Source organism: Fusarium sambucinum, chromosome I (genome assembly GCF_050947815.1).
Source record: "Fusarium sambucinum isolate potato_lamoka chromosome I, whole genome shotgun sequence".
NCBI classification, from domain to species: Eukaryota; Fungi; Ascomycota; class Sordariomycetes; order Hypocreales; family Nectriaceae; genus Fusarium; species Fusarium sambucinum.
Genome location: NC_139294.1, coordinates 2,731,703 through 2,758,503, shown reverse-complemented (window position 1 = coordinate 2,758,503; position 26,801 = coordinate 2,731,703). Strand labels below are relative to the sequence as shown.

The following is a 26,801-nucleotide window of genomic DNA, read 5'->3' as shown; positions in this document are numbered from 1 at the left end:
TTCCATGTTGTCGTTTTCCTACCTAGTAGGGTCGTAGGGCAGAATAGCATGGAATGGACGGCATGGGGGTCAACGCTAACAACCTGTCTCAGAGCCTACAGAACCTGCACGAGACCTGATTTTCTATTTGGTGGCTTCGTTCTATGATTATTCATTGATATCGGCCAAGTCAGCACTAACTCCGCGTTCGGTATTAGCACTAAAGACGAGAGTCGGTTGTTGTCGTCATCAAAGAATTGCGTCTGATCTGAGCAATGCCTGTGCTGCAGAGTCTGTGGTACAACCAACGGTTCTCTCGATGATATCGGTAACCATAAACTGTAAATTTTATAGTTAAGTCCGTCATTATTTACCATGTAGCTGGGTGCAAAAATCGTGAAATTGTTTGCGGTATTGGGCTCCCCAAGCCTACCCATCCGCCTGCAGAGGAGAGGGGTTCTATGAACTTGTCATAACGTCTAGACCAACGGTTTAAGAATGTCAAGTCAATGCACTCACTATTGGTTATAATCAGCCAATAGTCGACGGAGACCGACAATATCACCGAGCTCATGCCATTAACTGGACGTTGCCTTCTTGAGCCTCGATGTTATACGCCTTCTACTTAAGCTGTTGAGCAACCCGGTTCGCCCGTCATTTTGGCTGAACTCAAGTAAATATGTGTAAGCAATTTAGGAATACCGTTGATCTTCACATGCAAAAGCGGAGTTCCAGGCAATGACTTCTAGTTAAAATCGACGTTTGTACTTACCAACCTGAGGATCTATGCTTACACTTAGTTCGCCAGGATGGACCAAGCTTATCAGCACAACAGCCCTTACGGCATTTGATATCACGAACCACCATTAGGACGGCATTTCTTTTCGTAACATAATGCTTGACATGAACTCATTTAATAAAATTGGTGGGGTTTATGACATATCATAATTCGATTGCCTTGCATTGATCGGCTCTTACAAAAGCGAGATCGCTTTCCGCACGTTATGATAGTGGCTTCGAAGGTTTGAGGCAACCCAGATAGTTGGTATCACTTGACACATCCCGCTAGATTACATGGGATGTTACGTCAATTGAAAGATGCGATTGGTAGTCTGCAATGCCGTGAATATGCGGCTTTCTCCTGACAGCTGAATTGAACACATCAAAACTCACTTGGCGTGCGATATGTCTCCCGAATTCCTTATCTCACTTGGTCATATTGTGCCCTCGGAGCAGCTGATCACTTGACGGTGGCATACCAAGCAAATATAATGGTTTGTCTTCCTGAAGTAACACACCCTGATCAACTGTCCTGAAGAACTCGATGCTTGGTCGTTGGCAGTTCAACGAATTGATCTGGGGTGATTAAACCCTGATATTAATAATTGTACGGTACGGCCCCACCAAGGCCGGAGCGGAACATGAATCAATGCCGAATATCTTAGGCTTAAGAAGCCGCATCGGAGCCGGCGACTCTACAGTATCAGCAATGTGGCTCCTCTTCTGGATGAATTCTTTGTTGGCACAATAATATTGGCTCAAATCACGGTCACAATCAGGTCGCTTTAGCTCTTGAGCTAGTGCACCAACGCAACCCTTTGCGCCGTGATACTTGCCAGCATTCCCACCTGATATGAGCTCCAGTATTCTGCCACTTTCCCCTCTATAGTTCTGATCCTCGCTCAATGGCGCGGCACAGGGAGTCAATGCAGTATGGGATCTTTGCTCAGCTGCCCTACTTGGATAAACATTCCACCACTGAGGGGCCGACAAGTAAAAGTCTTATGGCGAGTATGGTGAGTAACGGTCTGAGACACTGAATCCGGTGAAGTTGTGGGCGCCAATCTTTCGAAGCAGAGCCTCAATCTTGCCACATCTATGAGATGTGATTCAGCATAACCTATGAGTGATGCCAGTTCGGGAGACCGGACTGTAGCATTGCCAAGTAAACATTGCCCACTGATTCGTTGGCTTAAATGAGGGTCGGCTGTTGGTGTGGTCTGTTTATGCATGTCATGGATGTAGTTAAGGGTTTCCAAAGGCTAACCGGGCCGTTGGCGGGGTTCAACCGTCGAAGCTTGGGTGAAATTGGAAGCATGGCCGTAGACCAAGATGGAAAGTCGCAATCAAATCCTTGTGGCATGATAATGGTTTCCCCACAGATCAAGAAGATGGAAACCAGATCTAGCAAACAGAACTGGAAGGATAGATCCGTCATCGAGATTTCACCGGTCCATTGCCCCATGAAAGACCCCATACACCAGGGAAGTTAGCTGCAGTATTCGAGATGCTTGATGAGCTGTCATGATCTACCACAGAGGTGGACGGTCAACCTTTCCAAGAAGTTGGCAACCATTACCTAGGGTCATGACAAGGACCCCGATGTGCTAACGGCATCCTTTTCCCCGATAAGGTATCCGAGCTGTTATGCGTCGACAGCGCAGCCGTCTCATGTGCCCCAAATTGGCTTTCTTAACAGCGCAAGCCAGGCCCGCGAGTCGTCATTGGCGCATCATTTGCACCATCAGATGCATCGCGGGTAGACCGATAAAAGAGCCACACCCCATCGCGGTGGGAAAGAAAGGATGCAGCGTCGTCCTGCTTAATGGTGTGATCTAGTAGGATAGAAAGGCAAGAGCAGAGCCGCAACTGATGTGGTGTGATATCATTGGTGTCTGGTGGTATGGCTCATGATCGAAGTATCGAAAGCCGGTCCTGATGAGGTTGTGCTGTAGCAAGCGAGAGATACACCTTGCTAGTAAGACTACCACAGCCTGGAAATATAAATTAGCGACTTGCCGACCCCCCAACTCAGGACCTTTTGTTCTAACAACCAAGTCATTCTCACGATTTCTTCTGTACGCACGCAGAACCTGACAGTATTCAGCAAACCTCACCATCGTAATAAGAATCTCCAAACATTATTGGATCAGCATGTCTGACCAATCTCCGTAAGATCTCCCGAAAAGCTCTTGTTTTGCAGCACTAATAGCAACAGGATGGAAAGGTGGGAGAAAGGACAGGAGTTGCCTGATGTTTGGGCACAACAGGGATCAAACAAGAAACCTGAGAAAAGCAAGACACCCGAAAAAAAGAAGTAGACTGAAGGAAAGAATATGGATTGATACCCGCGCCGGCGCACTTAGACATGAAGGGAGGGACCAGAATGTGTATGTGAGAGGATGCCTCTGAGAGGCAACCCTGTCGTTTATAACTGTATTCATTATCGTTGTCGTATAAACATGAAGCTCGTCTTTGTCTAGTTGCATAGTGAGTACAGACTCTTCCAATTTTCCGACCAGCCTCGCCAAAAGTCATGGCAGGATATCAGACGCCATGCTGAATAAAAAAAGCAAAAAGAAACAACGCATGTGAAAGTAGACAATGATGCTCATATAGTAATGCCAGAGAAGGCGCGCCATACTCGCCATCGAGCTTTATCAAAATCGCTTTCGTTCTTTGCCACGGTGGTTTTCTCGCGCCACGCAACATACACTTTTAGATTCGCACCATTTCTTCACATCGTTGGGGTTCACCTCTCCATCATAACCCACTCGATTAAGCTCGCCCATATTGAGCCATGTTGCGAGGTCCTCCAGTATGATGGGTTCGTAAAGAAGTATTTTTTCATTCCATGATGGTTTTTGCGGGTCTGTAGTCCGTGGAGTGGACTTGACAGCATTGGTGATATGCTCAAACAGAGCCACCTCCTCTTCGGTATGCGTGACTGCAAGGATTGACTCTGTGCCATCATTTGTTGTGTTAGATATATCCAACAGGGCCGAAGAAGGAAAGGTCTGTTGAAGATTAGACTGCAGTGAAGATGAGAAGTCGCTCCCGTCATCTTCGGAGTCAGGAATTTCGATCACAGACGGTTGAGAAGCTTTGCCCTGGCGAGATGATATTGTACGCTTTGATGGCGAAGCGGACTTGCGCTTGGAGGGGGAAGTAATGCCTGGTGAGGAATCTAGGCTGTCCTTTCTTGGCCGGCCAGGACGTCGCTTCGGAGTTTCAGGGGGTTGAGCGGAAGGCGGCGGTTCTTGAGGCTCCGAAGCACTGACGCTGTTCCTCCGCGATTGACCTCTGGGCTTTTTGGGGCTCTTTGCGGCTTTTGGGGGAGTCTTTGTTTTGGAGATCTTTGTGGCTTTGGGCATTGCAGCAGGTGATATAGCTGTGGCGTGAAAACTTGCCTGGCCTATACGAGCCTTGCTCTGCCAGCATTGATCTAGCAAGGCAATCATTGCGCTTCTTCGTTTGATGGATTTAAAGCCGAATTTCTTGATTTCTTTTGCCAAACGGATGTCTGTAAAGCTCTCGTAATTGGGCCTTGATAGCTGTGGCGGAAGTTCAGGCAGTCTCTCAATTTCCTCTGTTGATGTTACGAAAGCCCCATCGGCGTCATTGTTCTGCTCAGTTCTTGATGGACCAATGTTCGTGCTGACTGAAAAGTCACTGTCGGAGAAGTAGGGGGAACCACCCTCCGAGGCATGCATTGCCCTTTCGCCGGGAAATGCTGAAGTTCCCGGCAACTCAACACTGGGGTCATGCTCACTTGGAGCATGGCTTTCAATCGTGATAATGCTGTCATCTCCGCCCACATGGTATCCAAATGGGTTTGAATTAGTGCGTTCCACAGGCAGTATCGATGTGTCCTCAGTCAGATTTATGACTTGGACGTCAAAGAGATCTCCCTCGGCATCCCGAGCGGCTGCGTCCCAGAGCTTGCTACGTTGTTGTTGCGGTTCGATACCGTCACTGTGGATGGGTATGGAAAAGCCTATATCTTCGTTCCGATTTGATTGTCTCAGAGCAGCTTGAAGATCTTTCAAGATAGTTGGTGATTCTTCCCTAGCCAGCTGACTGGAGGTCCCAAAAACAAAGTCTTGGTTAGCAACCTGTGCTAAAGCAGCATTTGGCGATAGCAAAACGGGTTTGGGTGGTGCTTTCTTTTTAGGAGCTTTCGTAGTTTTGCGCCGCTGCTTCCCTTTGCCTTTGGGATTGTTCAACTGCGCATCAGCAGCAGCATCAGTGCCATTCTTCACGATCGAGAAGTGATCCAAAAGCGAAGGGCTGGATGGTTCAGGGTTGGGCTGACTAGGCACCCTGTATGCAGCAGTGGCAAGTTCTGTGATTGTTCTGGGCTTCTTCTTTTTTGGGGGCTTCTTTGTGGGTGACTTCTCGGGTTCCATCGCTGAGGAGCTTGTCGCTTTAGTAGCCAAGAGCTCAATGCGCTTCCTTTTTTTGAGAAAGCTCGAATCTTCGTCTGAAGCTTGTGCAGTGCGGCATGCTGATTCTGAAGGCTGTTCTGCGCAGGCGTAGCCACCTACAAGATTCTTGAAGACTGGAAGTGGCTGATCTGCTTCAGAAGAGCCCAACGTTTTGAAAGTGGACGAGTCTGAATCAATGTTGACCACTGTTTTCTGAGCTGGAGGAGTCCAGTCCAATCTCCGCGCAGGTGCTTGTTCCAGATGAAGGGGTTCGTTCACATCGACCTTCTCAAGTTTTTCAGGTGCGCTGGTTTCTTGTGGTGGGGGAAAATGGTTACTCATAGTACCAGTTCTCTTTTTCTTTGCCTTAGACTTCATTTGAACATCGTCGATGTCTTTGTCGCCAGTGTCGTCTTTTGAAGTTTGCGACTTGGCTGATGGTACCGATTTAGCTCGTTTCAGCGCAGCTGGTTTTGGCACTTTCGGTTTTCGAGGCTTCCTGGACGATTTCCCGGTGATCTTGACTACTACGATATCATCTTCCTGTTGGTTCGGAACAGCAGAATCCCCAGCTATGAAACCTCCATTGGTCGAAAGTTCACCCGAGTTCGCGGCGGTATTAAAATTGGTGACAGGAACAGATGTTCCAAACAAAGGTGCCGAAGTGACCTTTGACATTGATTCTGAAGACGGCCGATGATGGGTGGCAATGAAGCCCAATGTCTCATTCATTGGTAGTATAGTATTCCCGTGCCCATTCTGATTCTGAGGCTGACTGTTTGCGAGGACCTCCCGGAGCGGTGGAAGGCCAGGGGATGAAGAATTAACATGAAGTAGCTGGCGTCTGGTTTCGCTAAGTGGCGACAGCCCGGAGACATCAGGGGATACCATGGCGCTCAAGATTATAGACCGAGAGCGCACAGCGCATCTCAGGCCCTCTATTCGTAGCAGAGTAATGTCGTGGTTGAAAAGACGTTGAAAATACGAAACGGCGGGGTCATCGTTTAGGAACGCCTTGATTGCCTTTTTTTTAGTCTTGCGGTCATGAGAGGATGGTTCGCCCTTGGGCAGGGGGTCCGCCGCCAAACTCACGCTAGGAATGCAGCTTGGCTTTCGCGATGGCACGCGCTGTCACATGACTATACACCCACGTGACTAAAGGCATGAGGAAGGAGCGATGAGCTCAATAGGGCCGGAATCAGCCCCACACCACAAAATTGAAAAACACCTTAAACGTTCTCCTTCTCCCACTTGCGACGACCTGACCTCCCGCCGACACTACCACTCAAAACCACCCAAAACCACTCCTCTTCAAATCAGCCAAAATGGAGAACGACCGCGGCGAGATTGTGGACCTGTAAGACATCACCTAGGACATTGCATATGGACATGCGAAGGAATAGATGAATTATGATACTGATACGGCATCACCAGTTACGTCCCCCGCAAGTGCAGTGCCACCAACCGCATCATCAAGGCCAAGGATCACGGCTCTGTCCAGATCTCCATCGCCAAGGTTGATGAGAACGGCCGTGCCGTCCAGGGCGAGAACCACGTCTACGCCCTCTGCGGTTTCGTCCGAGCCATGGGCGAGAGCGACGACTCCCTCAACCGACTGGCCCAGCGCGATGGCCTCCTCAAGAGCGTCTGGAGCGGACAGCGATAAATCAACAAAGTGTGGGAAAAAGTTACTCGACATCTGGTTCTGAGAATCCTCGACAAGGAATTCTGATACGAATGGACCACAGGGTTTTGGGTTCGGGCACGAAGGCAATGGGTGAAAGAAACTAGGGTTGGCTGCATCTAGCAAATCCACTTCGAGGCGTTCGGCTCGATTTTGAGACAACATTACGATATCCCGAATCCGTGTTTGAAGATGTGATGAACTGGTTACATTCCCCCCCCGATACGGCTGGCGAAGTCTCCTCGGACAGACTTCACAAGTCAACCCACTCCGAGGATTCTGGGGCTACTCTGATAGTCTCCGTGCCGCAGATTGACTAGGCTCTGAAAAAGCCGTAGCGCTCAAGTCGTTTGCTATGGTACAGATACGGGTCTAACATGAATTTTCAATTATGTGATTATCTTGAGTATGTGCAATTGTTATCGACTTGACATCATCCTCCGAGGACATCCAGCCATTACGTAGACGCCAGTCCTACAGACCACTTGCAACTATGATTTTTTGTCTGTTTTGGTATCACATACGCAATGCTTTACGTGACAAAGCGTTCAAATATAAACGTATGTATTCCAGTTGCCTTATACTAAACTCGGTGTTCGATATTGAGAAACAGATTCCGGAACTATTGTGCCTTAGGCGCTACTATTGCTTCAGGTCAGTATTAGACATATATATACATACTTGATCATATCAGTTCCAAATTTATACTCTGGATAGGGTATCTATCTTAGACTAGTAGAAATATTACCCCAACCTTGGACAAGTGTGTCAAAATTGCCCAGGCATGACGCCAGCCCACACCCAGTCATCTCACTCATCAACAGCAAGTCCCTCTTTATAGACCGCCAACGCTCGCTCCCGGCAATCCTTGTGTGTGACGATAGGTTCGGGGTATCCGTTCTTCTTGGCTCGGGGGCCGGCCTTTCGATTATACGGATCATGGATCGCCTTACTGTCTTGGTCCTTCAGCTCGGGAACCCACTTGCGTATGTAATCGCCGTTAGGGTCAAACTTTTCGCTCTGTAGCAAAGGATTGAAGATGCGGAAGTATGGTTGAGGGTCGACACCAACACTGGCACTAAAACCCCAGCCGCCGTTGTTCGAGGCAAAGTCACCATCAACGAGATGTTCCATAAAGTATCTCTCGCCTTTTCGCCTGTATTTAAGTTAATGAACAAGTCCAACAAGATATGAGGAATATCTTACCAATCCAACAAAAGGTCCTTTGCCAGGAACGAAGCGACGATCATACGGCATCGATTGTGCATATAACCCATCGTGTTCATCTGTCGCATAGCTGCATCAACAATCGGAAAACCTGTCCGGCCCTCACACCACGCCGAAAAGTGGTCGTTATCATATGACCACGATATGTTTGAGTATTCTGGCTTGAAAGGCTTGTTCATACTGCTCATGTTAGCGAATGAATAAAGTTCCAGAAAGTCTGTACTTACCAGACGTAGGGCCAGTTGACGAGAACATGCTTGTAAAAGTCACGCCATGCAACTTCACTAATCCACGTCTGGATGCCATCATTGCCTCCATTCAATTTTTTGGTCTTGTTTCTGTCACGCGCGGTTCGCACACATGTTCTCGCACTGATTGTCCCAGACGCTAGATGGACCGACAGGGAGGATGTGGCTGCATCTGCCGGTATGTTCCTCTTCTCGTGGTAGTTTCCAATCCTCTCTTCGCAGAATTTGTCCAGGCGCTTCTTTGCCTCGTGCTCTCCGCATGGCCACAGCGAGCGTAATCGCTGCTTCTCCTCACGGCCAAGTCGTTTGCTCTTAGGCGCTTCAGGAATTTCAACATCGAATAGCTTTTTGTACTTCTTACGCGCGCTGGTTGGGTTCTTCGCAGGCTTCTCGTACAGCTCCAACAGGTCAAGATTCTCGTGGATGTGAGCAATCCATGTCTTGAACCACGGGCTGTAGACTGCGTATTGTTTTCCAGCACCAGTGTGAAGCTCCCCTGGAGGGACAACACAGGTATCGTGAACGACTTCGAGTGCTTTACCATTCTCTGCAAAATCCTTGATCATCGCAGCCTCTCTTCTCAGTTCATCAACCTCATACTCCATATTGGCATACATATGGCTTGCGCCCCATTCATCCATGAGCTCCAGTATTCGATCGGGGAGGTGTTTCCTCTTCTCAACTATCTCCACATAGAGCGGGATATCGAGTTTTGCGAGGTCTTCCCTGATTACTGAAAGTGTCCGCAACATAAAGTCGATTCGCGCGGGGGCTCTGAGATGGGCTTCATAGTCCTGTGGACTGATGATGTACAGAGCAATCAACGGAACACCGGCTTCTTTCGCCTTGTCGCTCGCCAAAGCCAAGGCTCTGTTGTCTGATATTCTCAAATCCATTTTGAACCAGTGAACAATCGCATCCTTTACATCGATGCTTTTGCGTTCCTTTGCTGTGACCTCGAGAGCATCAATCAGGACTTCAATTGGGCGGGGAATCTCGTTATTGTTGTAGGCGCGAGCTCGCGCATTGCTCATTTCTGGTGGGTAAAACTTTCGGATTGCAATCCCGTTCTCTTTGGCCTCCTGGGCTTTGTGATGGGGTTGCCGTAAAGCATCTGTCAAGCTGGAACCCTTCGTCTTGGTGGTCTTTGCCTTTTTAGCTGTACCACCTGCTGAGGGAGACGACGACTCGCGCTTGAGTCTCTTCGAGAGCATTGTTGTGAATTTCGCAAAGGACAAGAATGTACTATTTCGGAGTGTTTGTGATTGTAATCTGAGAGAGAATTGCAAAACTCTCAGAGGTAGTACCTGCATGCGCGATCCAAATCGCGACATGAAAAGGTGTGTACGGACGGAGCACAGCAAGGCAGTTTCGTATATCAAGAGAAGTGGCCAGGAAAAGGAAAACGCGCACCAGATTTTCCTACTCAAATCATCCTGGCCTCTGCTTTCTCTAACACTATACCCCTACCTTACTTAGTAACAACAAGTGGCTGACTGGAAAGCGTGAAACTTCGATTTGAAATACGTCATGATGTCCCTGGCGATCGAAGCTTCCACCGGAGGGATCTGAGATTCACAAATCTTTATGGGTTTAGTGTCCGATCTCATTCTGTAATTGGCTAGTATCTGCCCGTGTTTGTTCTGTCGCAGTCCATCTCAAAAAGCCTGTGCTTAATTTAATATGCCATACCCACCTACTGCTACCTACCCCTCGGGTATCAGAAAAAGTAACTGCTGGAAGCATAAGAGACGAAAATAGTAAGACACTTTATGTTTCTTAGGGTATAATTATTAGACTGCTTATTTTCATACTAAGACTTAAGAGGCTAATTTTTCTGCTATCCAGTAGCCTCAAGACCTTCAGTCGTAACTACTAATCTAGAGTATACGGATAAGCTTGAATGATAAAAGAAGGGCCATTCCCAGCATCTCTCCTTCCTTTGCTTTCTTTCCTACCTAGGTAGGTACTAACCTTAATACCGGGCTAGGTAGGTAGGTACCTAGGTGCTTGAGAGAATTCATCATGAGGTCTACTCAATGTCGCTGTTTAAGCCGCCCAATATCATAATTGCCGTGATTGGCTATAGAAGCCATAGAGAAACACGGCATTTCCTTATTACCTTTGTCTTCTTTGCCATTATTGCATTGGGGCAGCAAATAAATTACCTAAGCCAATTACTTACCTCCTAGCAGTGAATTGCCTGTCCGTCACGGGCTGGTAGCCCAGTAGGTGCTAGGTACCTAGGTACCTAAGTTTAGGCACTGAATCAAATTAAAGTCAACACCAGCAGTTTCGACTTGGCCTTCCGCAACGGAGCTCTATGATTGGCTGAGTGTTGTCCGCAGGCAGGAGCGGTACCTACTAGCCTGAAACCTTACCTGGATCCTTCGATACCTGCGCGTGTCAATCTCACGCGTTTCTATCACCAGCAGGGCATATAATACCACACTGACGTTCATATCATAAACTTTGCGCGACTTTGGGACTTGCTATACTTCTCGTTGAATGTTGCCGTGGCCCGTGACACGAGTCGGCGAGCCAAATATTTCATTTGACTTTGAACGCCGTCGAAAGAAAGAACATCCAGACACACCATCTCTGTCAACCTGTACCACGGACTTCGTCGTTTTTGAAGAGTCTGGCTGGCGGCAACGACGACCTCTCAATCTTATTTCAGTATACATCCTCATCAGATTCGCATGCTGTGCGCCGCTTCTTTGCATACCTACATTTCTGCAACTAGACCCCACAGGATTTCCGTCAAATCTACGGCTTTCAGGTTTCACGCTGAAATACAAGCAACTTCAACTTCACTTCACCAAAGAAAATCTGCAGTAGCAGTGTTACTGTTACCAACGTCGCCCCGTTCCCTCATCAGCCATGCCCCTTAACAAGTCATGGCGGCCCCTGCCGCTTCAGTCGTCCCCTGATCTGCCTGTCCTCCTGGTATCATTCCATACAGATACGTCAGCGTACACTATTCACATAACCGACATGGCCAATATGTGGACCGAGTCACTCGATCGCAAGGCAATTTTCATGAGAGGGTGGAATGAAAACACTAGTATCGACCCCAGTGATACTCCAGATAACATGGCCAAATTTTTGGCAAGTATCAGTACTGCTTTGGACTCTTCTCAGCCAGGTCACTACGACACGAGTCTTAGCTTAGACCACGATAGTAGGTCTGAAGCAGGCGAGGACGATCTCGCTCTGAATATCACTTGCGAAATTCCTGGACTACAGCCACTCAAATGGCCCATATACTTGAAGAAATTGCCCGCAATCAACATAGCCACGAACCTTGTGCTCCCATTAATACAAGCACACCATGCAAAAGACTTGGAGATCGCATCTCTAATTCGGGGCTTGGGGCATAAAGACGCGGTACTGACCAAACTCTTGGACAAACTGGAAGCCATGGGAACAGGTATGGAGCATATCTTCAACGTTCTGTCCGGCAAGAAGAAGGTATCCAGGGTCGCAGCAGCAGAAAAGGTGCCTGGCCTCGCGCCTTTCGATCGCAGGGGCTGGAAGGCGGATCTTCCATATAAACAAGACAGCCCCAGTAATCCACGATCATTAGTTGAGAGTGTTTTCGAAAACGGGGGGCTCGAATTCGAGCCGATGCCGAACAACACCGAGTCACCTCAATTGGATCAGTGGTGGCGGAATTTCGAAGGTGTTTCGTCTGTTGCACAGCAACAGCAGCACAAAGCGGCTGTTACAGACAGCTCCTCGATCCCAAAGAACACGGAAATATGTCTCGTCGAGGACGATTTCCAGGTTCAATCTACACCCCCGCATCTTGCGTCCAAACGGAAATCGACCGACGCAAAGGAGACACTAGCCACTGATGATGCCTCTACAGAAGGTGAATCAGCAGGCAGTGTATCACCAGCCCGAAATGCACAAAAGGCGGACAAGCCAGCCCGTCGTCTGGGTGCGCTGGGTAAAAAGAAACAGTCGACCCCACCGTCCTCCCCTGGCCCAATCCTATCTCAGAGAAGGTCGGATTCAGAGAACCAGCAGCAAGACGATTCGGAGACGGCATCCGAAGCGGAGGAGGACGATGCAGCGGTTTCTCCTCCGGCCAAGGACCCGATTCCGTCGTCTGTTTCCCCTGCCCGGTCCCTGGCAAAGAAGAGTGGTCTCGGGCGCATTGGAGGGGCTACGTCGAAGCACCCAGTTGAGAAAGGCTCTGCACTTGTTGAACCGGAGGTGATTGAAATCAGCGAACCCAGCACAGCTGCAGTTTCACATCGCCCGCCTCGAAAGTTGGGTGTTATTGGGAGACAAGCAGCCACCCAGGAAGATCCAGCACCAAGTTCCAGTGAACGCGGCCAACGGGGTCGATCTGATGCAAAGGCATCTACTCCCGAGCCGAAAGTAAGAGAAACTTCGCAGGAGCGGGCTGACAGGCGACGCGAGGAACTAAAGAAGGAACTCGAGAAGAAGGCGGCAGCTGGTCCCGCGAAGAAGAAACGAAGGTTTTAGGTACACTTGTGACCTCACCCTCGAAACACAAGCAGATTCAGACCTCGCCCATCTCAGTTTGTAAAGATCGTCCGACTCAAATAGCAAGGAAGTGATGGGGACAATTAACTACAACTAAAAACGATGTTCCGGTATTGGAGCTCCGTACGGCGTATCCCCCGTGGCCAAGCTGGCCAGAGTTGCTCCGGCCTTTGAGCCGTGTAATTTTGCGAGTTGAGCTACGTGGAAACAACCAGCGTTCGTTTTGGACAGCTAACATTCGTTACAAGCACATGTACACCAAGCGCATCATCAGTGTTTTTTTTACATCTTGGAAGTCAATAAGATATCAAACGGCTTCAATATAGAGGAACTCCTCGTTTCATGTGTGTACACAATGGACACGTACAGTATCTACCCAACAACATAGAGCGCCATCGACGTACTTACATGTGTTCATGTTGTGGAAGCCGAACAGGAGTATACTTGTGAAACCACATTAAATGGGACAAATTCCTACAGCTGCAGTCATACACCAAGCACTATAACTCGACGTATTCCTTGAATATATACACGCCAGCACCGTTGTTCGAATGTGCATTGCTAGCCGCTCGCAAGAAGTTCAAGAATTTGATACTAGACTGGTATACCCTTCATGCTGCAAGATTCATCTTTCGCCAGGATCACAATGAGAAACTCGCCATGTGCTGGTGACCTTGTTCCCTCATGCCTCGATTCCAAGCGGATGTTGAGGAGCTCAATCGGCAGCGAGCTTCTACCCGGAACAAGTACGAAAGATGTCAGAGGAAGCTCTTCTCTAGCGAATATCAGATTTGTCCTTCACAAAGTAAACTATCGATGGCCCGCCAATCACCCTCCTATCTCATGAATTCTTTTGTGTCTCCATCTATGGAGGATAATGGAGTCCGACGTATGGTGTGCTCACTAGTCATTCACTTGGTCCAGTCCCAGAAACGATAATTCTCGTTCTTAGGCTCGGAGCATAGCTTCCTTTGCAGATTAAGGTGGTTTCTCAAACCAACCGCCATCGGATTTTGAAGCAAAAGTGTTACGGACAGTTCTAAGACAACAGTCCTCAATGGCCAACACAATAAAAATCGTACGATTGAGGCTTGATGAGGCGTTGCATGGCGTACTGCTGGACAGGCGCTGAAGACACCTTTCGACCTTGGAAGACACCACTCTCTAAAGAACTGCCAGACTTGGTCATGCTACATCTCCGAAGCCTATTCTCATTGGATAGACTCCAAGGTATTGTGTTGTAATTGAGGGGTAGTGTTGGGACTTAACTTGGTATACACCATCTATCATGCCGCAGTCGCACACAACGGCAATGCATCAAACAGGCGAGATGGTGGCACACACTCTGGACGTTTTCTCGTACTTGAAAGGTGGTAGATCCCTGTCAGGCTGGATTGGCGTAAAATGCCAAGAAGCACTTGGAGCATTGTGCCTAGATGGGACCAGTGAAGATGCATACAGAGACTAGAGAGACTGGAGAACTCCGAAGTCCATGTCAGTGTGACGTTACAAAATTCCCTACAACAAGGGTCCTCTTCCAGGGGTTATGAATGCACACACCATGACAACAAGGGCCAACAGACTAGAAGCTGGTCTAGGCGAAGAGAGTTGTCTGCAAAGAGAGAAGAAAGAAGGACTGCGATACGACGGTTTCAGCAATCGAGGGATCAAGCCAGTCAGTCTAGCTGTGATATCAACAGGGCTGATATGGCGAGATGACATCAACCCTTGGAGCATTCTGTACACACCTTGTCTTGGAAACCAGTGCTGGTATCTCGAATGTTTCGCTTAACTAGCTACGAGGATATTCGCCCTCAGACATGGACATTTCGGCGAACTCTCGAGTCATGACGGCCAATTATTGGAATGAGCGATGACTCTGTTTATCACCATCACCTCAGCGTGCGGCTTGACGATCATCTCTAATAGAGGAATCGTTTGTCTCGCGGTTCAATTAGATTCATGGGGGGGTCAGGTGTTGGTTCAGCTCTATTTAAGATCTCAAAAAGCCTGGCAGTTGTCGCGATCTAGTAACTGAATCTTAACAGATCGTGATGCCATCTCGATAGTGGATCAAGTGGCTACAAATGTTCGTTAGATCGTACCAGGTACCGGGTTACGGAACTGAGTCCGGCCGCCAGCATGATTTGATCAATAGATGATTCTCTCCGAATCAGGACGCGGCACAGTATACATAACAGGGGACAGTGATCGACGGTTAGTCGTCTGGGACCACCCTGGTTGCGCCATGAGAAGTCACGGGCTGCACTACAAATCTCGCTGAACCCTGTTAGTGTCTCATTCATCTACCTCCCGTGCGTTATTGCCGCTGAGGTTTTTGCGTGCTCCTGTCTATCCTGAATATGCACCAAAGTCTAGGACAGTCCCACGTACCACGCAATCAATGGCAGATCAAGGATCCAAAGTCTGACCAAATTGGAAGTCGTGCATGCCAGCATGTTTCAATTTCGAGTAGTTGGTGTGTGTAACGTTGGTGACATCGGATTCCTGGCCGAAAGAACGGGCCAATGAGATTGCAGAGACAGTCGATCACCATCATCTCTTTTGACACGGAATTATGTGCTTCGTTGGTGCAAAGAGCGAAAATAGATAGGTCCATGTGGCTTCGCTCAGGGCGCAAGTAACCACGCATTGCTCATTTTTGGATCAAAACTAGCATGTAATATCAAGATGCTGTGCCGCAGTGTTTGGGAGATCGCGGTCCTATCTCATGCTGCAGGGTTGCATGAATAACACTCGGTGTTCACACATCGCACGGAGTGTCTCCTATCTGAGCAAGGGTGATAGTTGTCCCTCCTCTTCGATCGCCTGGGCACTGTACAGTAATTAGAATGCATGTGTCCTGCAATGGGCTTCTAAAGGTGGGATCTGACAAGCAGCCGTTTAAACACTGAGTCTTTCAGCTTTAGAGACTGTTTAGAGGTACATCATCAGTAACTTCAGCTCCCGAGCTACACAGCTTTTGAATCTCCATATTTTACCGCTTCAGGAAACAAGGAAAACTATTCCATGCGACGACAATAACAAGTGCAAATGGATAAAGCTTTAGTAGATCCACCCATACATCCTGGAGGTCAATCATGCCCCGCCACCCACTTGAGATCTTCTTGTTTCAACGCGCACAGTGAGTGGGATCTGCCAGTTACGACAGGGAAATGCCATGCTGTCATGCTTTTCTTAGCTCTAATTCCATTGTCGTCGAGCTGCAGAGAACGCTAGACAAGACAAGTGTCTAAAGCATGGCACTAGAGCACCATGCATGCACGTTACTGCAGTGCTCTCAGCTCCGCTAACCGTTGATCGCAAGCCATGGTTGGTGCAGAACGCCTTGTTCCTATTGTCATTGTTGGCTCCAAAGCTAATCTTGAGCGAAGCCCTATTTCTAAACGGTGAAGCATATCGGAGTGCACACCAAGATTAGAGGCGTCTTACTTTTGGTTGCCTATTTGGGTTTCGTGCTATGAGGCTGGGCATGGAAGCGCACCAAGGTTCGGAGGTCCTGCAAAGAAAGGGATAACGTGCTTGGCCTAAGAGAAATCTCGTTCAAGAATGATGGTCATCACCCGGCCCGTTCCTGGTTGGGCTCAAGGTAGTTGACCTGTCAAAGTGTCAAACGCACACTCATGACGAGTAGTGCAAGCCGCTACTTTGAAGTTTAATGGGAAAAAGAAGGATGGAGATCTCGTTCTTTGTCGACCACACCTGCCGAACATTTTCGCTCAGTATTCTGTGATGAGCTTCCTTTCTATCACCTGTTTCATGAGGAACCTACTTCCCTTTACTCCTTACAGCACACACCACACTGTGCACATATATACTTGGTTTTTGAATCTTGTGTCACTATGGTGACCGTATTCTCAGAATCTGTTGGCTGTCGACGCCTGAAATATGAGCCCGCGACCGACAAAAAGTCTCAACAAGACATTGCATATCTCGATTAGTGATGGGCAGCCCCACACCACCAGGTATCGTGGGCTGAGTACATAGGCAAGGGATGATTTCAATCAGCGAAAATAGACTCAGTCGGCAGTGTAATGGATACAGGGGAAAGATGCAAAGCGTTTCTATTCACGAAATTCACCGACCATGGGGATGCTGAAGGGAAAAGGAAACTGAAGAGACCCATCAACAGCGATTTGAGACATATAATGAGACTTTACCGTACAAGGAATACAAATTGGGGTTGTTGTCGCTTCTTAGCAGCTGCTGTCCTGGCTTTTCTCGTGAGCCTAACCAAGCTCCTAATGACACAGCGCTCGGCAGACGTTGCGCCTGGTTTCTACAGTACATAATGACCCTTCCCGCTGTGCCTGAAAGGCAGACCGTATCTACAGAACGGTCTCAACGACATGGAACGCCTGCTCTCTTGCGGTCGAAACGGCCCTGGGCCCGATAAGAACTGTCTTCTTGATCTTAGCATACCTGCGACTCGATCCTTGTATGCTGATCGTGTCAGTATGTGAGTGGAGAAGAATCGGGGAACGTCGGTATCCCGCTCTCAGGTTAGGTGAAGCGCTTGTGTATCAAGCTTGGCCTTGAGATGATATTCACTTCGTTTCTATTAATTCTCAAGCATTGCCTTTTCGAGGAAGGACCCTTCTTGACAACGCCAATGTGTGAGCTCCTGGCGATCATACCAAGCCACTCACTTAGCCTCGATTGTGCTCGTTTTCTCAACACCGGTTCTCCTCTCCACATTGAGAGTAGCGCAGCTCAGCGCGATAACGAAGCATCGCGACAGGGCTGCAGGGGTCTGGGATGAATAGGATGAGGGGGCCCGGATCATTCCCCGTTGGCTCAGCTATTCTGTCCCGACAGTTTGGTTCACCAATGAGAAATGCTTCGTCTCTCGACAATGGCCTCATGAACCCTGTCTTTTCCCCACCTTCATCTGCGGAATTTGAGCGATCAATAGCAGGGTCAAGTGGGGGTAAGCAAGACATGGTCTTCCAGACTCGATGCACTGTAACCGGATGAGATTGCGATGAGAACGGTCGGTCAAGGCCATCGTCATGTCACTCACTAATGTGACAGATTGATTCTGCTACACAATAGACATGTTTTCAAACGATGGATGCTTGGAGGTGTTTAGAGTTTTATTGTGTTGTATTTCTGGCAAGTCTACTAATACTATGTAAGAGTCCGTGTGAAACTCTCCTGTAGATTTCCCTCTATCAGATTGTGTGTATCCCATGGGCAATTTACCATATCCGGCTTTCTTCAGCATTCTCGGAGAGGCCAGCCAGTAAAAGGGCGCATCCAACAATACGAGTCAAAAGAAGACTGGTTATTTATGTTGGTGGTAAGAAAGGGCGGTGATGATGTGTGCTCGTGGTATTGGTACCGCAAGCGGCATGACAAAAAAAGCACAGGGGGTGGTGAAAAGAAAATCAGAGCAAGAAAGAAGAAAGCGTTTGTATGTGTGCCTCTGACGATAATTGAGGTCATAGCATGGTTCAAAGAGATACATGAAGGGGGTAGAATAACAAGCCCATTTTATGATGGTGGTGGTAAAATAATAAACAATAGCTGGAAAGACATAGAATGACAAAAAATACATTAACACGCTTTAGTGGGACGACGTTTCTAGTCATCAATCCCTTGGCAATGGCCAACCAATAATAATGATGCCTCTTTGTCGTTCCTCGGGGAGCGAAAGATGGAGCGCATCGTCTAGACAAGATTCGTAAAGCCACCCGTAGACAAGGAAAAAGGAAATGAAAGAAGAAATAGCGATGATGATGATGATGATGATGCCTAACCAAGCTCAAGGCCGAATCGTGTCTATTCAGTCCTTAATAGTCGCAGGGAGAGAGAATCAATCAATCCTTGCCGAGTTGCAAATGGCATGGTCATATGGCCCGCGTTCCAGGTAGTGGGAAATATGACAGATATGAAGGGGAACCAACAATATGACAGAATGTCTTAGTTTCTTCTCGGTCTCGCCTGTAATAGCAGCAGCCCCTCTCTCTCTCTCTCTCTCTCTCTCTCTCTCTCTCTCTCGATATGCCATGACACTGCCAAGACAAGGCCAGTTTAGCTGCAGAGCAACTGGAATTACTAAGGGTGCTGTGTTGACTTTGGCCGTGTACAGGGCTCAGCCAGCCTCGGCGCTTCGCGCCCAGCCCATGACACCGAGTCCATGCTGACCATGTCTGATCTGGTCCGGATGATCTGTGGTCCGCGGTGACTAACCTCCAGGGTCAACCGTCACTAGGGTTCATCCTTGAGCAGATAGGTAGGTGAGTAAAGTTGGGTGTGTTGGTGCTGTAAATGTAGGTAGGCAGGTACTGGTGCAGTTGTTCAACGTCCTCCCCTGTCATTTGAAACTGCCACCTCTTTCTTAATCTTACGCCGTTGTGAAGGAAGTCGATGTCCTTTTTTTCCAGAAGCAGTAATTGCCAGTCTCAGCCCCTCTTTCCCCTTGTTTTTTTCTCAAACGCGATTCCCGCGGTTGTTTTTCGTATGTATCTGAGAGCTTGACTCTTCTCCTGTTCTTGTTTTTTCCCTGTGTTTTCTGTTTCTTTTTTCCCTTTTGCTTTGCTCAACATCTCCACTCGCCAACAACGACCACTTTGGTAGCGTGAACTGCCGCAGCGTTTGTCGGCCGCCATCAATACAATAACTGGGAAATGTTGTGATGGTGGAGAGGACAAGAGCAAGCTTCGGAGGGTTTCATACACCTGATGTTCGGAGAATTTCAGGGTTTAGAGTCCCTGGCCGTTCCAATTGTAGACTGGACTAGGAGCGATCCCCATGAGGCGTTCGTTGACTCCGACGCTAGCAACATTGTGACCACTGCCTTGATAGACGCCCGTGACGTCTACCATACCATACGGATATTCGCACGGAGATGAGCCAAGGTACATGCTCTGAGCGCCACTAGGAATCGCATACGCGGTAGTGCCATGGTTGCTCGCGCTAGAGCTGGAATTGGCTGCATGCGCGTGTATTAGGCTCGGCTCTGGCAGCATGAAACCAAACGCATTCGAGTCGGGTGTCATTGGAGAATACTCCTGTTTGACGGCCGTTTGTGGCATCCTCTCCATCCGAGGGATCATCATATCCTCGTAGCCCTGTTGTGACTGGGGCTGCGATTGATACATACTTGGCATCGTCGTGCGTCGAATAGGATGAGGGTGAGCCATGATGTGGTGGGACGTTGGTGGCATGCTTGTCTCATGAGTGTAATGGCGTCCACGAAGACTCAGCTTGTTCGCCGAGCCATCTCCCTTTCGGCCAGATGAGCCCTTGATTGAAATGGGACTGCCATGTTGGAGTCTGTGGTCATACGGGTGATGATGAATTCTGGCTCCCATGGCTCGGCGTGGTGGCTCTTTTTGACGGTATTTTGTTGTGCTTTCCACTCCATTCTTCACAGCCCAGTCTTGAAGCACCCATTCTGTTGGCTTCTTCGATTCACCAGTTTTGGTTGAGCCCTGGTCAGTTGCGTTTGATGCCGGGTCCGAAGACTGCTTGTTGTTTTCTCGTTTGATGAAAGCCTGCAAGAAGGATCCACTGTCAGCCTTAAAGCCCCTAAAAAGAATTGGCCCGTGTGTGGGTGTGCTTGTGAGTGCTTATGCCGCAGGATACACCTGGGCTTTGCATGGGGCGGAGTGCGAGGAAGCGAGATCCGAGACGGGAAATTATGGAGAGTGCATCTTGTCTCAACGTACCTTATTCATGCTCAGGTTGTGGCGGATGCTGTTTTGCCAACCTTCAGCATTCTTGCCTGGCCTCCTCACTGCCCTGTCTTTCTTGATGTCCTTGTCGGTGTTCTCGCGAAACCACTGGTAGATCTCTTGGAGTGTCATGGCATGGTCTGGAGCGCTCATGAGAGCTCGGTAAAGGAGCTTGGCGTATGGTTCCTCAGTCTTGGCGTTCACCGCAAAATCCTTAAGCTCTGGAGCTTCCGTCTTCACTTCTGGGCTCGCACGGTACTCCGGTTCGCCTGCTGGCGAGTCCTGGCGAGTCTTCATATGCACAGGGGTGCCGAGCAGATGCTCTTGTGGGGAGCTGGTGCAAGATAGCGCTCCGGCTGATGAGCTGGGGATTGTCGCTGGGGAGTAGTTGTGTGGCAGGCCGTCATGCTCGCTCTCAAAACTTTGGCTCATGGAGCCGCCTGCAAAAGGCGTCAGAACTCGATGGCCTCTGACGGGGTATCCTTCGTTTGATGTTGGAGTGCAAATTCGAAGGTTCTTGAATGAGTTCTGTTGGCTCTGGAGGGTTTCTGGCTGATGCAGAGGAAAGTCTGGAGAGGACCAAGTCCTTGGTGAGATTGGCGAAGGGTTGTAGCAACTCATCGGGGCACTGCCACTGCTTGGAGAACTTTGGTATGAGTAGTTGTCATAATCGTCAGGTCCTGGTGGAGGTGAAGGCCAGCCTTGGTGATGGCTTCGAGGTGGATAGGGAAAACCTGTGAGGACGGAGGCGTACGGGTTCGCATCATGAGTCGGATGTGACCTCTGTTGCTGATTCTCTTGGTGCTGTGGCAGGACCGGCCCCAAAGGAAGGGGACAGGTTGATGATAGATGAGATGCTTGATCTTGAGGATCCGAAGAGAGGGCATAGTATGACTCCATACCGGTGAGCTCTGGCACGCAAGGTGATTGCTGCCCGTGACCGAGGAGATCATTCGTGTAGCTGGAAGGCTGTCCTTCGCCAGGAAACGGTGGATCCATGGCGGCCTGTGTTGAAGTCAGGGACGGTGTTTGGAGGGAAGTACAATACGTCTCGTGGTCGTTTGATGGTATTATCGGGACCAGGAGATTTCTCAACTCATGTACCAAGTAGTGGGAAGCGAAGGAAGAGCCAGAATAGATGAGATGTATGAGGCGGAGAGTGAGGAGAGAAAACGGGAGATAGCAGAACGTTACAATAGACACAATGGGACAAGGACGGGGGGGAGAAGAGGAGAGATGGCGATATTTGATGCCGAAGCAAAGACGTTTGTGCCTCCGTCTTCTCGTTTGGGGTAGGGCGTATAGTTGCAGGGCTGGGTTAGGCTCTTAGGCAACGGCTTCGTTTAGACGGCGATCTGTTGATAAACAACTGCCCGTAGACAGATTCAGAAATCTTAGCTTTAGATCCTCCTACTCCTCCCTCATAAGCATCGAAGCTATGGACATGGGCTCCAAGATCGTAGTTAAAACTGGAGGGAGGGTGTGGGCCAAGTGAAAAAAGACAGGACGACCAACAGGCGCCCAGCAAGCCATTTCAACAGGCCTGTGGTCATGGCATACAAGGTCAACGGGCAGGGACGCCATGTGTTGGACACCCCCCGGGGTATGTTGGCCCATCACGGCAAGCTATTCTACTAACATGCATTTGTGTATGTGTGCGCTTGTACTTGTACGTGTTATACTGTGCTGTGTGCGGCCATCAGATACAAATCTGAAGGAAGTTGGACTGGACGCGCAAACGAGGTCTCGCTGGGGACTTTCTGCCTTCTGCTGCCTTCTCTGGTTGAAGTGACGTTTGTAAGCCCTGTCATAGGGTTTGCAACCTCTCAACTGGCACTGTCCCGTCACCTTTCACGCCAGGATGTCCATGCGTATGTATACCCCGGTCTTCTAAAGCTTCCTCTATGCAGCATTTGTATATCCAATACATTTCTTCTGGTGGAGTAACCTTGCAAGGATAGGTAACAAGTAATAAATTACATCCTCATCAGGAAGGAAATGGCCTAAGGTCCTCCCTCCGCCACGGTCCAGAACTAAAGGGTGCAACACTCAGAGGAATCTACTAACAATAAATGTGCCGGTAAGGGTTGGACCAGACCGGAATGACTTGTGTTGCATGCTGCCCCTTTGCGTGTCGCCAAATCTGCCTTCTCTCTCCTCCAAAACGTCCCGGCCTCATCTTGCAATTATGGTATCGGGACCGAGAAGCATCGCACCCTGCATAGTACATGTTACCAATCCGGCATCAAGTCACTTGACGGTAGCTCAGCCGGCTTGTGCACTGGTCAACGGGGCTATCGCGGGACGTAGACGTCTCAAACGGCACCTTGCATTTCAGACGATACCAATCGGGACACCAATCTGATTACTTTTTTGGCACGCCAATCAAATCATCAGTCGATTCCCGTCCCGTTTGAATCTTTGTTTTCACCATGTTGCTGCTGTGAAGCAGCATGGAAGCTGCCGGAAGAGCCGCCAGAAGATTGTTGGAGCATATAATCGTCACTGCACTGCGGACCGATGCGTCAAAGAATACATATGGAACAATCTCTCGAAGCTTTATCGTCAAGCATCCGCTTGAGAACATTAGGTTCAGGGAATCATGCTTGGGTTGAGGCAGCTGTTCCGACTGGTGGGCTGCACCAACCCTTCTGTTTTATTGCTGATTGCTCATATTCCGCACAAACCCCCCTTCAAACAGATAAAATGTAAACATATCCGAGAGGTTTGGTGCTATCTGTTCGACACGCGGTCCGTGGACGCTTTAGGACATGACAGTCTTCCAGAAGGCTTCATGTGCAGAACGCCCAATGACCTCAGTTTGCCTGCCATGTCGGTGCGGCAATCGAAACACTGATGCATGGTTTGACGCTCTGCTAAATCTCGTATAATTGTGTCGACGCTGCAGGAACAATGCAAAGCCGTCAGCTGATTTGCGTATTTTCATATCACCATGATGAGATGGTTCAACAGATATGTGAGGACAGCGCAAGAGCACTCGCTGTGATCACATGCTGAACCATTCCCATCTCCAGCTCTCAACCCACCACCAGCCCTACACCAGTTTCCGACTCGAGGTCCCGAATTAGAATGCTTAAAATAAGTAGTACAGGAATGAGAATCAACAGTCGAACGAGCCACATATGCAGGCAGCTATTAACAGCCATCGTGACGCAAGCATTATGAGACCGGGCGATTTGGCCCCAAACCCGCCTGAAAACCGATTATCTTTTTGCTTTCCTGCATTCAAGCATGACGGGAAGCGGAATGCACCATCGAGATTCCTCTTCTTTGGATTTGTCGATTATCCAGGTTTGCTCAAATAGGCGAGGCCCGGGGCAATTCATGACAAGAGAGCGGCGGGTACTAGATACCCGAACCTACTTCCTGTAATAGATCTAGAAGCATCGTGTCAGCATGATCGATCTGAATAAGCCAACAGACTTATTTTTAACCATACCTTCTTGAACTGAAAGTGCAGCTGCAAGATACCCTGTTGAGCGAGCATGGTTAGTATCGTGGGTTCTTGAGGGTGTAGTGGAGGGCATGGCGTTTGCAGGTACGATGCTTGAAACGGCTGCCATAAACGTGGGCTGTTCTAGGCTGCATAAAGTGCATCTCGCCCAACGGCCAAGAACATTGCCACAGTATGAGTTCAGAGGGCCAGTGTATGAGCAACCTTGCCACGTGAAGTGCGATGAGAGGGAATGAATATACCTTGTCAAAAGAGCTTTTGAAGCCTCGATCTTTCTTGGCGCTGTAATCCCATTCCCGATCTACAATGCGAAACGCAATATCCTCGTATGGGGGGCCTGCAATAAACCTGATTAGGCACGTATCCTCCTCGCCGGCAGCAGCAAACGACTCTCCTCGTCTCCGGCCGTTTTCCCGAATGATCTTGAAAGTTGGTGCTTTTGTCTTGTCGATGAGTTCCGGATAGAAAATATTGAATTTGTAACCCTGGACAACTTTGGGTGGCGGATTATCATGATCGTAATGAGTCTGGTTGTACTTGTTCCAATCATAGCCCATCTGCACACGGTTGAAATACCGGGGTTTTCGAGGTCTGTACTTGTCTGCCCACTGCGGCTGGGAAGAAGTGACAGCTTCTTCACTTGTGAATATCTCCTCGTTCTCGTCGACGCCTCGAGCAACCTCGCGATCATACAGTGCTTTGGTAGCCTGGGAGAAATCCTCGTCGGCCTGAGAAAAGCGTTCGGTGCCAGGAGGGGCGGGGTTCTCTAAGGATGAAACACCTGCCTGCGCTGATGTTAAATCTGGAGGAGCTAAGACTAGGGCCAGAGGCCGTAAGGCGGATGTCATCTTGGGGGCTGAGTTTGGCTGGCCCAACGCCTTTGCCTTGACTGGGTCGCGCTCCTTGAGCTGTTTGAGACGGATCTCCTTGATTGTCTCGTATACTTGGCTTAGCTTGGCACGAGCTTTCCAGACTCTCAGGCTTTTAAGCAGTTGTTCCCAATAATCCATGTCAATGTCCTCGTTCGATTGTAATTTGGCCTTGATCTGCTTTTCCAGGCCTTCCAACTGGTCGTGCGTCTTGGGGGCGAGAATCTTGTCAATATCGTCCGAAACACTGCTGACAACCCTTCTTTCATGGCCGTGCGGGTCTAGCTTCGCCTTCCTGTCTGCGCAGATAGTTTGAAGCGCCCTCCAGTATTCGCGATTGGTGGCATTGGTCTCGAGTATATGATAAGAAGCGATATCAGAGTCTAGTTCGGCGATCTGCTCACTATCCAGTGATGCGATAACATCTCCAGGTGCAGGAACATCGATATCAGCATCGGCGTCGTCGTCGTCAAATACGTCGCGGTCGGTATCAATGTATCGCAAGTTGAAGGCTAAGTAGTCGATAGGTTTGGCACGGCCTTCTCGAATACGAATGTTGGCCTTCTTCTTGGACTGCTTTAGTACGAATTTGTCCTCGTCGGCGACGAATTGGCGTGACTGCTCATCTTGGGTCAAGTATTTGGGGTTGACCTTTGAGACAGTTGGTTTTGTCGATTTGGTAATTCTGTTGGTAGGGTCATGTCGGGGTGAAGTGACGTCTCGACGGGTTGGGGATATTCGTCCCGCGAGCATTGCCTTGCGTCCGGGATCCATAATGATGACAATGATCGATCGTTGATGCTGTAATAAAAGGGATCTAAACAATAGAATAAGGTATTGATGAAGCGTCAATCTGATCGATAAAAAGTGGATTCAAGAAATCTTATCAGGCAGGAGCTGTCGCGCACGTGACGTCACTGGTAAGTAGCATCTCACTTGTGTAGATCAAATTACTAACTATTAAGGCATCAAATGTCCTTGGAAGTGAAGTATATTGTTTGGTGCATCTCAAAACTTTATTAGTTCTCCTATACTTGATGCGTGGTGCCGTGTTGTGCTTCTGCGTTTTAACGGTTCTTAACGCCTTCATTCCTTGCAACAAATTATTAGAATTTCAGAACAGATTGTAACAGTTATATGAGCATAACACAGAATTTATGTACTTAAATATAGTCATGTATGATATGGTATCAAAGATATAAAATAAAATTACGAGTTTGATGTAACAGACAGAAACATTCCTAATTCACGATCACTCAATTGATCTGTCAATTTGCTTCTTGGCTTACCCTGCATCATTTCTCGCGACACCAACCCGAATATTGAACTTGACCCAGCAGAGCTCTTTACCGCATACCGCTATTCGCGCCACTAAACGTTAAAAACTTAATTCAAGAGCATTAAAAGTGAGCTGACTGATCCCTTGTCGTTGTTTGTGAGACGGCGTTCTGGGCCGCCTTCCGAACTGGGATCGTTGCGTTTATTTGAGCAAGTTTATATCGTCTCAAACTCGCTCTTGTTCAGCCATCCCCGCATAAGCTCACCCTTTTAGGACGAATGTAATAGTTGCTATGTGAGAATATTGAAAGGTACTTCAGGATAACTCTACCCAGAATGTCCATCTCAAGTATTATGCCACCAATATGAGGATACATAAAGACCCATACAACAAACATTGAAAAGCCAAATGAGTGGATTGATAGTAGTATCCATGGATCCATACAATAGGCTCCGATCAAGACCCGTACTGCACCGGACACCCACCCCGTCGATATTCACACCAACCCCCGAATGTCCGGAGGTGGGGCCGGAATGTATCCTGCAGAATCACTCACAACCCTGCGAAACTGCCTCACGCCAAGCCAATAACAGCTCGGTCCTGAGCAGC

The 26,801-nt window shown here is 48.7% G+C and overlaps 6 protein-coding genes across 6 annotated transcripts; 2 read left to right on the top strand and 4 right to left on the bottom strand.

The window, feature by feature from the left end:
* Window positions 1–3,419: 3,419 nt before the first annotated feature.
* Window positions 3,420–6,077, bottom strand: FSST1_003624 (uncharacterized protein; the record flags this gene model as incomplete). The annotated part of the gene is made up of 1 exon (XM_083229721.1): window positions 3,420–6,077. One exon carries the CDS (start codon window positions 6,075–6,077, stop codon window positions 3,420–3,422), a length of 2,658 nt encoding a protein of 885 aa, XP_083087054.1.
* Window positions 6,078–6,511: 434 nt separating this feature from the next.
* FSST1_003623 (40S ribosomal protein eS21) lies at window positions 6,512–6,852 on the top strand (the record flags this gene model as incomplete). The annotated part of the gene is made up of 2 exons (XM_083229720.1): window positions 6,512–6,543; window positions 6,621–6,852. The coding sequence occupies 2 exons, from the start codon at window positions 6,512–6,514 to the stop codon at window positions 6,850–6,852; spliced, it is 264 nt and encodes an 87-aa protein (XP_083087053.1).
* An 828-nt stretch (window positions 6,853–7,680) lies between these two features.
* On the bottom strand, window positions 7,681–9,679 carry FSST1_003622 (deoxyribodipyrimidine photo-lyase PHR1; the record flags this gene model as incomplete). Its single annotated transcript, XM_083229719.1, has 3 exons — window positions 7,681–8,026; window positions 8,077–8,277; window positions 8,325–9,679. The coding sequence occupies 3 exons, from the start codon at window positions 9,677–9,679 to the stop codon at window positions 7,681–7,683; spliced, it is 1,902 nt and encodes a 633-aa protein (XP_083087052.1).
* A 1,549-nt stretch (window positions 9,680–11,228) lies between these two features.
* Window positions 11,229–12,845, top strand: FSST1_003621 (XRCC4-like factor-domain-containing protein; the record flags this gene model as incomplete). Its single annotated transcript, XM_083229718.1, has 1 exon — window positions 11,229–12,845. The coding sequence occupies one exon, from the start codon at window positions 11,229–11,231 to the stop codon at window positions 12,843–12,845; it is 1,617 nt and encodes a 538-aa protein (XP_083087051.1).
* A 6,749-nt stretch (window positions 12,846–19,594) lies between these two features.
* On the bottom strand, window positions 19,595–21,568 carry FSST1_003620 (uncharacterized protein; the record flags this gene model as incomplete). Its single annotated transcript, XM_083229717.1, has 2 exons — window positions 19,595–20,389; window positions 20,564–21,568. The coding sequence occupies 2 exons, from the start codon at window positions 21,566–21,568 to the stop codon at window positions 19,595–19,597; spliced, it is 1,800 nt and encodes a 599-aa protein (XP_083087050.1).
* Window positions 21,569–24,079: 2,511 nt separating this feature from the next.
* On the bottom strand, window positions 24,080–25,687 carry FSST1_003619 (mid region of cactin-domain-containing protein; the record flags this gene model as incomplete). The annotated part of the gene is made up of 1 exon (XM_083229715.1): window positions 24,080–25,687. One exon carries the CDS (start codon window positions 25,685–25,687, stop codon window positions 24,080–24,082), a length of 1,608 nt encoding a protein of 535 aa, XP_083087049.1.
* Window positions 25,688–26,801: the final 1,114 nt, after the last annotated feature.